This window comes from Sinocyclocheilus rhinocerous, unplaced genomic scaffold, assembly GCF_001515625.1.
Source record: "Sinocyclocheilus rhinocerous isolate Xijiao unplaced genomic scaffold, SAMN03320098_v1.1 scaffold38, whole genome shotgun sequence".
NCBI classification, from domain to species: domain Eukaryota; kingdom Metazoa; phylum Chordata; class Actinopteri; order Cypriniformes; family Cyprinidae; genus Sinocyclocheilus; species Sinocyclocheilus rhinocerous.
Window position 1 is genome coordinate 517,670 of NW_015666482.1, and position 12,173 is coordinate 529,842.

A 12,173-nucleotide genomic window follows, 5' to 3' on the forward strand; every position below is an offset into this window, starting at 1 on the left:
ACACACACACATATATATATATATATATATATTATTTTTTTTATTTTTTTTTTATTTAGTTAGTTAGTCATTTATTAGACTCTTTTATCCAAAGCGACTTACAAATGAGGACAACAGAAGCAATCAATTGTAGTATTAAAACAACTAAAAACACATCCAAAACTAAAAGCTAAAACTTTATAAATACTACTTATACACATTTAAAAAAATTAAGAAATTAAATAAAAATGACAAATGCATACAACAAAATTTCAAAACTTAACATTTAAATGAAAAATAAAGCTAAAAACAATTCAAAATATTAAAGAACAACAGGTATAAGAGTATAATAATGATTCTAACATAACACCAAATTCAAATTAAATTTAAATCAATTTAAATAAAAAAAATTTAAATTAAAAAAAAATAATTTACATAACACTAAGCCAAACACCAAAAAAACAATGTACATGTTGTTTGCACGTTTGTACACATACACACACACACATATATATATATATATATATAAGTCACGCAGAGAACACGCGATCATGCAGGTCACATGCACACTTCACAAGATCTCACAACTGGATTCGACTAAGTTTGCAAGGTTTGTGAAATTACATTTTCATTAGCCATTCAAAGATTTGTTTAAATGATGTAAATGTGTATTTGCTGAATGCTGACGGCAAACGAGAAAGTATTATAATGTTTGCCTTTCTATTACTAATAATATAAAAGCAATCGTTATAATACTTTTTGTATACATTTTAATTCCTTTGTTTAACAGTTCTATCGGATTATTAGACAGACTTCTATCCATATTAGACAGAACTGTTAAGGACGACGGCGAACAAGAGGGAGAATGTGAGCACTGTGTGCTCAGGCGCTGCCGCTCTCAGCCGTCAAAATAAAAGTCCCGACTCGAACGCATCGGCCAAACAGAAAAACTTATCGGCCGATGCCGATATTTGAAAAATGCCAAGGCCAAGGCCGATATATCGGTCGACCACTAATTACAATATAATATAATATAAAATAATATAATATAATAAAAAAACATGAAAACGCTTTGAAGCACCTCTTAGGCCCTACATTTTCTTTGTGCAAAATAAAACTATAAAAAAATAATCGTTGTTAATTCAAATAAAGCTGAAATCAAATAAAATATAAATATTAGATTAAAAAGTTAAATTGAAAAAAAAAACTTAAATGAAAATTAGAAATGTTGCCTTGGCAACAAACTAACTGAAATTGATTAAATTAGTTGAAGTTGAAGAGCTTAAGTTGCAATTAGCTACTAAACTGAAATTAATATAAAGCTAAACAGAAATATAAAAAAATTAAAAAATTATAAATGAATACTTTTTTAAAAATTACTAAAATGTTAAAAATATACAAATTCAAAATATAAATAAATAGTATGTAAATAATGCTAAAATAACACGGCACACAAATCACTTGAGTTCCAATAAAAGGAAGCATGTGGGAAACGGATCACATTCACCTGAAATGTGGAAAGTGTGTAATTTTTGGTTTGTTGTAATGGAACTGGCATGTGAATGTTCCAGGCCTGGTTGCTCAAACACAATGCATTCCAGTGACAGCAATACACTGTCACATGAGAGAGACCACGCGCAACGGCCAAACTATTCCCTCCATCAAACATCAGCCCTAGGAACCATCTGTACCTGCACACAAGAGTGATCCATGACTTACTGACATCAGGCTAAATGTGACCTAACCTGCTCAAATCCTCTCACAAAAAGTGCAGTGGCGTGTTTAGGCTCCACGCAAACCACGCAACTGCGTGAGGCCCCTGCGTAACATGACTTTTTATGAGGGGGAGGCCCTATGATAAGCCCATTTACTGTAATATAAAAACTGGGTTACACTTTATTTTAAGGTGTCCTTGTTACAGTGTAATTATACATTTAAGTACTGAGTAATACTAATTAACTACATGTACTTACTATATGGTTAGGGTTAGGATTAGGGTTTGACTTAGGGCTACTTGCATGTTATTATGCATAATTTATTGTTATTATAATAGTAAGTACATGTAACATGTGTAACAAGGACACCTTAAAATAAAGTGTTACCAAAACTGACATAATTTCCCAAATAATTTCAGGAGAAAAAAACTCCTGTGAAGTAAAATGAGAGTTGGCAGGCATGTGGTTGGGTGGTGTAGGGATGAGTTTCGGTGTTATGGAGCTCACGGATGGGTTGCGGTCCAAAACATCAACTCCTACGCTAATGTTTCGACCAATCAGCTCCTTACAACACAGTAGCTATGTGCTTAATGTGTGCAAAAACCCACACGTGTGTGTTACTGCTTGTGCATGTTGCATGTGTGTGTTTGTATGACCTGTGCCCTGCCCTTATCTCAGCATGTATGAGTGTGTGTGTGTGTGTGCATCCATCTGTGCGCTGTGAGAGTCTGTTATCTCTCTTCCTCGCCCTGTCTGCACATTGTCACACTAATGGAGTCGGAATGAGGCAGCGATAGCGAAAAAGAGACACGAGAGAGAAAGAATCATTACTCGCACCTCATTCTGATTTTTAATAGTGTTGTAGGTATGCCAAGAATGATGCGGTGCATTAGAGAGAGGGGCATGCGGACCCTCTGTAAGCAGCTTATGGCTACATTCAATCGGGCTAAAACGCTTTCTGAGCGCTCTTATGTCACAGGGGGTTTCTGTGGTAGTTATCTTTAGGTAAATATCTGAAAACTATCCACTATCCACGCCTCTCAGAACCGAAGGAACAGAAGCCAGTAACCGTTTCCCACAATTCCTTTCAACACCCTCAATCGCCGAGCCTTCCTTGCGAATAAAGAAAACACAGAAGCCTCTTAACAGGGCTGTTTGTTTACTCTGAGAATGTGGGTCCATTCCTCACAAATGTATTCACCAGATTGAGACAAGTGATGTGTCACAAATTATTACTAATCATTGATTATACTGTAGCTTTTTATTAATATTCTAAAGCAGTTTTTATTTTTATAATTTTCTTTCAATTTTAGATTTAGTTTTAGTAAGTTTGTTGTGTGTTTTTGCCATTTGTTCTTATTCATTTTTATTTCAGTTTTAGTTTGAGTTATTTTAGTACTTCAAGTTAAAGCTAAAAGAAAATTAGAAATTTTGCCTTCGCAAATAACTGAAATAAGTGTTTTTCCCCTTAATATTCTTTTAGTTCAGTTAATGTTTGTTTTATTTAAAGTAACAATTTTTTAAATGGTTTTAGTTTTAATTTGTTGTAGTTATCGATGATAAACTACCAGTACCAATATTAATATTATATTATTCATTTGATATTGTAGAAGAATCATTAAGTAAATATTTCAGTGATATTTCATCCTTCTACACTATTTTAAGGATTTACGTAAAACCAGACAGCTCAGAAAAATGAAAACTGAATTATTTTTGAATTAAAAAAAAAAAAAAAAGCCTAAATTGTAATTGTTACTTCATGACATCAGTGAGATTAAATGGAGAGCAAATGGAGACTTTTGCTGAAGTCATTTCAGTTATTATTCATCTACAACATTTAAATGATGTACGTAAAATCAGACAGCTCTGAAGAATGAAAATAAAATTGTTCTGAATTGGGGGAAAAACCCCTTTGAAACATTTTAAATTGTTTCTACTAGACATTCATAAGTTTAAATGTAGAGCAAATTGAGAATTTTGCTGAAGTCTTCTGCTTCTCTGATGTTTCTTCTGAGAAAAAGTCCCCAGTAATCTCGCATGTGTCTCCTCTGGAGTTACATAGAGATCTAAACATGGTATCAAACTGTTTTCAGATTTGCCAAAACACCAAAGTCTCAGTCAAAAGTCAGAAATCTCAATAAACTCAAACATCTCTCATCAAATCCTTACAATGTCTATTTCTATTTCTTCCTAGGACAGAGGAAACATCCAAGACAAAGTTGATATTTGAATGAAACAAGCTTTGATAGAGCGACCTCTGAGCAATAAAATTTTCCTCTAGGACAGCTGAGGGTCAAATGAGTCCTACAGACAAACAGCTCAATCTGCCTCTTCTTTTGTGCTTTGTGTTGCTGTACTCCACAATGGATGTTCATTTAAGATACCCTCCCCGCACAACACACACACAAACACAAACAAACAGAGCACAAACACTGAGCATTCATTGGGAATCGTGGATGTGGAGCACAATTAAAAACCGCAACCAGCCATCAATTAAATCGCACAAATACATACACACAGAGTCAAAAAGTAGAAAATGACAACAGAATCTGAATGAATCACAATCAGGATTTACTAAGTGTTCTCAAAAGCACAAACAAGCCATACACAGACACCTGAATTTTTTATATTAGCCTATATCTCAGTGTGCACTGATCTGATTGATTTGAAATTACAGGAGGTATGTAGTAACAAACACATCAATTGGTTAAGACATCAAGTATGATAATACATCATTTTGTCTTTTTATATTCTGAGCTCAAATATGGAAGTGTCTTAATGGGTACATGAGCTTAATAGGTACGTTTACCCTATATTTACATAAAATAAGTGCATCCACACCACAATTATTCCATAATTCACATCACATACTAACTGATACTGTCGTATGAGGACATTTCTAGCACGTCAGATCATCTCTAGTTCAGAGGCAGCAGGGTTTCGGCCAGGACCAGAGGTGCGCTGTCTGCCTCACTCCCCAAATGAAGAATGTAAACATGTGAAATTCTCGTTAAAGAGCATTGCTTGACGGCCGTGAACTCCAGAGCCCAATGAAGTCAACAGTGTTTACAGTGAAACGCTGTCATATATATACAAACCGTTACACCTGCTCTGAGAAAACACACTCACGCCTAATGAAGTGCCACAAATTATGGTTGGAAAATCCCTCCAAAATAAACAGTTCATCTTAGAACCTGACATTAACAACTACGGCTTTTATCTGCCAAGAATGACAGAGAAATGAATTTGACCACTCTGAGAGGACAGTAAAGTTAAAACAGAGGGGTGAGCCAAATCTTTCTGAAGAAAAGAAAGATGACGACGAGAAAGAGTGAAGAAAAAGAAGCAGAAGGCAATAAATCAACACTTTCCAGTAGGGATGTAACGATTCACTCAACTCACGATTCGATTCGATTCACGATTTTGATTTCACGATTCGATTTGATTCAAAAAATTTTTTTTTACAAAATGAGATTTAAGACAAATTATAAATTAAATGTGTCCTTTTATTATTGCTTGGACAAAATACTGTACGTTTCTTTGTGAAATTGAAATATAACACTATAATAATATACTAATATAGCACTTTATGTGTTTAAATTATTGCTCTTTTGTTGGTTTTGATTGCTTCTATTGACCTCATTTGTTAGTTGCTTTGGATACAACCGTTTGCTAAATAACAAAATTTAAATATAATGTAAATGTAAATAACAAAACTAAATTGAAAATTTAAAACAAGCCCCAAATCAAATAAGTCACATATTTAAATCGATTTTCAACCGGCTCACGGTTAATCGTTACATCCCTACTTTCCAGTGATGTAACTACAAGTAATGCTTAAAAGGGTGCATGAATCACGCATGTCCAGGTCACATTAAACCCCCAAAATCAAAAGGAAGAAGTAATTAAATGTGAAAATACAAATTAAGTCATTGTTTTAGGACCATTATGGTTTTTATATTGTTTTCAAGACAATTAAGGAAATTTTCTCTCCAAATTAGATATTTTCTGTAACTCTCCTTATTCTCAATAGTGATAATCATTACTGTAATCTTTTTAAAAATATCATTACCACAATGTATATTTTTGTTCTCATTATTTTCAATAGTGATTCTAATTACTGTAATTTCTTAAAAAAAATGTCATTACTGCAATGTAACTAGTTTTTTTTTAATTCACATTATCTCAATAGTGATTCTTATTGCTGTATGTCATTACTGCAATGTATATTTTTGTTCTCATTCTTCTCAATAGTGATTCTAATTAATGTAATTTCTTTAAAAAATTGTCAAATTGTCATTACTGCAATGTAACCAGATATTTTTTGTAATTCTCATTATTCCCAATAGTGATTCTCATTACTGTAACTTAAAAAAGATCAAATTGTCATTACCGCAATGCATCGCTATTTTTGGTAATTCTCATTATTCACATTTTACTGTAATTTTAAAAAATACACAAACAAACTGCAATTTAAAAATACTGTATCTTTTAAAAGGCAAACACTACCATGATGTATTTTAAAATTTAACAAAAATATTGTGAATTTTTACATTATAGTAAAAAATAGATTTTTCCTTTGCATTATCATAATGAAAATTGTTGATAACGTGTATTAGATTGTCATTAAATAGATTGTCACTTTCGTTCTTTCTTTCTTTGATTTTCACCAACATAGACAAATCAGAGGATATCACATCTGATTCATCCTATTGTGTTCAATATATATATTTTTTTTCTTGCCCAACACTCCCAGCAATCTAGCCTTTTCATTAATCCATCTCTCTCTTTAATTCTCCTATTTTCAATGTCTGTCTTAACCATTACAAACACACAATTTATCACATTCCTCTGTCCTTCCCAGTGTTTCTCCTCAAACCCCTCCTTCTCTCTCCTCTGGATTCCATCCTTCGCTCCCTGCATCCGTACATCATCTCTTTCTCTGCAATCCTCTCCACCTTTCTGCCCTTCCCCAACATTCCTTCACTGACCTCAACAAATCCAGCATGACACATTTAATCCTGCTCACACACAAATAATGTTTGAAACACAAGTCCTTAAAAAAACTTTACCAGTGGACACGTGGTGGTAAAATACCTACCAACACATATTGGCAAACAACTGACGTTAGCAAGTACCTTATTGAATACGTATTGATACTGAGCTTTAGCTGTAGAAAATTGAGAAATAAGTGTAGAACATTCAAGAACAACCATTATCACTAACTGGAGGTTTTTTTTCTGTATTGTTTCAGGTAAATAGGAAAAAAAATGCTATGATATTTTTATGTAATATATAAGTAAACATACACAGAATATAATCAATTTTTAATTTCATCACAAGCAAAAAGCAACAAAAAGTACCAGCATGTTTTTGGACGTATACCAAAACAATACCAAGTTCTTCAACGCATGGTAATACCATGTTTTTGGACATAAACCATGTTTTGTTTTTTAAATATTTCTGCTTGATGTGACAATCGCTTACTTTTATAGGTGTAACCTAATGTAGTCAGGTTGACTCAGACATATGTGACCCTGGAGCACAAAACCAGTCATAAGCAGCAGGGGTACAGCTATTTGTAGCAATAGCCAAAAATACATTGTATGGGTCAAAATGATCGAATTTTTCTTTTATGCCAAAAATCATTAGGATATTAAGTAAAGATCATGTTCCATGAAGATATTTTGGAACTTTCCTACCGTAAATATATCAAAACTTAATTTTTGATCAGTAAAACGTATTGTTAAGAACTTCATTTGGACAACTTTAAAGGCGATTTTCTTTGATTTAAATTTCCTACTGTAAATATATCAAAACTTAATTTTTGATCAGTAGGCCTAAAACGTATTGCTAAGAACTTCATTTGGACAACTTTAAAGGCGATTTTCTTTGATTTTTTTTTTTTTTGCACCCAGATGCAAATTTTACAGATTCCAGATGTTCAAATACTAGTTGTATCTCAGCCAAATATTGTCTTATCCTAACAAACCATACATCAATGGAAAGCTTATTTATTCAGCATTCAGATGGTCTCAAAATCTCAATTTCAAAAAATTGACCGTTATGACAGGTTTTGTGGTCCAGGGGTGGGTCACATATAAAATCAGCCTTTTTAGATTAGGTATGGAAACTATCACTAGTACCATGGTATTACCATCTGATATACATCACTGCAACGTAATCTTTTTAAACTATTGTTGAACTGTCACATCAACAGGTGATCAATAAACTGTCTTACCTTCGAAGAATCTCTGTAAGGCCTCCGTTTCATCAATCACGGTTTCCATTCTAGCGGCTCCCGCTTATAAACTCCATGAACATGAACAGACGGAGCGGACAAACTCTCATCATCCCAACTTGACGCACAATTATCTTTATATAGCCTACTAACAAGCCACTGAGTTCCCCGGAACAAACTCAGTATCAGTATCTCCTCTGGATTATTATTTAATATAACTTAAAACCGCTCACTTGTGTCAGTTTCTCGCGTAAAACACAAATTCGTTTTCTGAGGAAATGTTACCTTTGGATGTCAGGTGGAGGCATATTCCAGTTTTCCCCGATGATTTCGTTTATTTATAACCGTGATACATAATTACAGACGTGTTTCATGAGAAATAGTCATTTGAAGTCAAAGAATATTTTTTATTCGGTAAAAATGATCCTGTGAGCAGGTTTAGCGCTCGAGTCTCTTTCAGTCAAACGCGCTCAACGTCCTTCTCCACTCTCGCCGTGCGGCGTGCGCGTGAGTGCGCTTCACGAGTAATGAGCGCGAGAGGAAAGACAAATAATGTAGGCTACCCCCAAAAAACATGGTGTGGAAATTTTTTTTTTGGAATGCAGTATGTACTGTAACTGAGTTTTTCTAAGTTGCAAAAAATGATTTGGCTTGCCGGGTTGACATCTGCCAAAAAATTGTTAGCACAACACTGGCTCCCTCCACATACTTTGGATATGTCCAAGTGGCTAATGCAACTTTAAGACATTATTATGTTAGAAATATCCACGGCTCGGGTGAATATGGCACAACTTTCTACATTACAGACCTGGACTATAGCTGCTGAGAAGATCTCCAAATATATTACACAGAACAATGACTTGGACTTAGAATGATGTAGGTGTTTTTTTCTTTGTTTTTTTTTCTTCACGGAAATTAATGTTTCAGGATCCCTGTGACTTTTTCTGTTAGGGCTGGATGATGTTGAATTGAGATGTTACATTGTTTTCATTCTGACTTGTTTGCTAATCAAATAAAATAAAAATAACTCTAGATTTAACAAGGCTTTTCAATCCGGTTTAGCCGTGGTAATTTATTACATATGAAAGGCCAGCATGAAACATGTCTTCTCAAATGTATGCTTTCCCGTTAAATTACAACTCCGACATTGATGCAATAGCCTACATGACTCAAAAAACACAGAAATGAGACAAACAAAGAAACTTAAATAAACAGACACAGAACCCAGTGTTGGGTGAAATGTATTAGGCTACTAAAGTGATTCATTACTTGAAACCAAGTGTCTTTTTCTTTGAAAACGTAAGGGATTACTCTTACGTTTTATAATTTTCCTGTAATTTAATTACAGTTAGGCTACTTCTGAAGTAATTGCATTAAATAGGCTATAGATGTTAGAACAATTAAATATAAAGCAATAGTGGATTTTACACCCAAATCCAACATCTAATGTTAAAATGTGTGTTTTTAATGTTACCTTAAATGTAAACACTTTGATCAATAATTTATGCAATTTTATATTCGTCTATGTATTTGAAAGAATTAAAAGAGCAGTTCTGTCCTTGTGGAGGCTGATATGGGATTTAGAAACTAGCCTAATTAGTAATACCTTTTAGAAAAAGTAATTAGCACAGTAATCTAATTACACTGTTTAAGATGTAATAATTAATTACTTCTTTAGAGTAACTTACCCAGTGTTGCCATAAACATAACAGCATGACATATAACTGGCAGTTTTTTCTTTTTTTTTTGCAACGTTTACAGTATGGGACAAATTATAGCTGTGAATTTTTTGAGTGATTTTAGGTACTTTTACTTTTATAAATACCATGGTACACTTTGAAAAATTATTTTTTGAAGTTGTAAATAAAACAAAGATTACATTTTACACTATAATAAGCTATATATAAAATATTCCAGCCTCTATACTTCAAAATTTCATGTTTGATTCAGTATTTCTTTGCAATTATTTGTGAAATTTACTAGAAATTCTGAGTGAAAATTGTTTTACCACCATTTTTTAGTTCATTTATCGTTTACATTGTACACATAAGAATACCATGGTGTTTGAATTTTGAAATCGAACTAGCATGATACCATCTGATACTAGCTATTATTTTATTTGACTTATTTTTGTTACTTTTTATGAAGTGCACAAAACTTAGCTCACAAAAACTACATGGTAATATTATGATTTTGTACAGTATAATAATAATACGGCACATTTGTATCTTTTTGTGCAGATTTCGTGATTCAGTCTTAAAAATATTGCGGCATCACATCGGTCGTGTTATTGGTTGAGGGATTGTGAATGAATGAGGTGTAACGCCATCATTTATCACTGCATGAGCTGAGTGATCTGTTTCTCTCGTCTCTTTATCCGCGACCTCTTTACAAACAATCACCCTGTGTCCATCCGACCCCCCTGCAAATCAAATGCAGTTTTGTTCAATGTGCATTGGCTCGTTTAGTTTACACTCGAAGTAGATTGGTCCCTCTAAGCGAGATCCCAATTCCAATTCGTCGGTCATCCGACGTGACGTCTCCGTTCCCTCCTTCAGGGAACGAGGGTTACATACGTAACCGAGACGTTTTCCAGTTATAAATTTAAAATAATAATTTATTTTAATTTCAGTTAATACTTTCTCCCATAGAAATTTGATTTGCAATACTGCATCCTGTTTGCAACCTCAATTAAAATTCATAATAATTTATTTATAATTTAATTTACACACCTGATTGCATCATACACTCCTAAAAATAAAGGTGCTTAAAAGATTCTTCACAGCGATGCCATAGAAGAACCATTTTTGGTTCCACAGAGAACCATTCAGTCAAAGTTTTTTTTAAAGAACCATCTCTTTCTTACCTTTTTATAATCTGAAGAACCTTCTTGTGAAACGGAAACAGTTCTTCAGATGTTAACGGTTCTTTATGGAACCATTTAGACAAAAAAGGTTCTTCTATGACACCATGAAGCACCTTTATTTTTAAGAGTGTATGTACACATAAGGTATTAAATAATTTATAATGATTAAAAATATTCCCCAATCTCGAGTGAGTGTCTTTTGAAATAATTTTAAAAATACAAATAAACAAAACTGTGGAAAATTGGAATGTGCATCTACATGACATTCATTGTATTTTTTTCTTTTCATTTTGCAGTGTAACATTAATAAAGCTAAAGAGTACAAAAGAGAAAGAGAAACTTTTACTGTTACTGTGCAAATTTATTCAAAATCCAAAATGTTTGAATCATCAAGCAGTAGCCTATTTCAAAACCTTTTAAAATTTCTTACACTGGTATGGCTTTGCTTTCTTGTTATTCTGTATAATATATTATTAAATGTATGTTGTGTTGTATTTGCCTAGCAATGAAGAGGAAACGTCTATAAATATATTGTATTGCGTTCTATTCTGTAAGCATGTCCTGCGTTGACGTCACTCCCGTTCACTAGGGCGCGCTAGAGACCATCGACCGGAAGAACCGGAGAAGAGGAACCGGATCAAGGTGGCAGGTAACCCGCGTCGTTGCCATAGATACTGAATTTATCGGCGAAAATAAACGCAGTTTTAAACGTTACTAAAATCTTTATGTTTCTCTACTATTTATTTAAAGCTTTTAAATATTTCACCGTTATTTATATGGTTTAATAGCGTTATTTGCCTGTCGACGTTCCTGTGCTGTATGGAAAAGCGGAATGTTAACGTTATATTTTAATATGAAACTCCCTCAAAGGGCAAGATATATTTTTTATTTCATGTATTTCAGGCCATTGTACAACTGTTTTTCTTAATATGTCCACAGTGAGCATATTTGGATTCTTTTAGGTTGTTTTGCTTAGCATGTCAAGTGTAATTGTGTTTTTTTCTTTTAGGCAGGAACACCAATGTTGTATCCGTTGTGAATATTCGCTGTTAACTTACAGATAACAGGACTAGACAAAATTGAGAAATTAAGAACTGGCTCCTTTTTAGTGAGTTGAATGAACGGAAGAGTTTGCAAATCAACACAGGTAATGCATTTTGGGAAAAGAAGTGTTCTTTACGCTTGGTCAACAAAAAGTAGCATTTTAGATCTATCTATCTATCTATCTATCTATCTACCTGTCTATCTATCTATCTATCTATCTACCTACCTATCTATCTATCTATCTATCTATCTATCTATCTATCTATCTATCTATCTACCTACCTATCTATCTACCTGTCTACCTGTCTATCTATCTATCTACCTACCT

General features: G+C 33.4%; 2 protein-coding genes across 2 annotated transcripts in view; one reads left to right on the top strand and one right to left on the bottom strand.

Annotated features, from left to right (window-relative positions):
- Positions 1-8,419, bottom strand: part of LOC107732269 (myelin regulatory factor-like) — a 37,930-nt gene extending 29,511 nt beyond the window's left edge. Inside the window, exon 1 of the mRNA XM_016543543.1 lies at positions 7,936-8,419. Within this exon, the coding sequence (XP_016399029.1) occupies positions 7,936-7,984 (49 nt within the window). The 5' untranslated portion in view covers positions 7,985-8,419. The remainder of the gene's footprint in view (positions 1-7,935) is intronic.
- A 2,887-nt stretch (positions 8,420-11,306) lies between these two features.
- Positions 11,307-12,173, top strand: part of LOC107732270 (transmembrane protein 80-like) — a 5,350-nt gene continuing 4,483 nt past the window's right edge. Inside the window, exons 1-3 of the mRNA XM_016543544.1 lie at positions 11,307-11,319; positions 11,391-11,450; positions 11,811-11,827. Of these exons, the coding sequence (XP_016399030.1) occupies positions 11,307-11,319; positions 11,391-11,450; positions 11,811-11,827 (90 nt within the window). The remainder of the gene's footprint in view (positions 11,320-11,390; positions 11,451-11,810; positions 11,828-12,173) is intronic.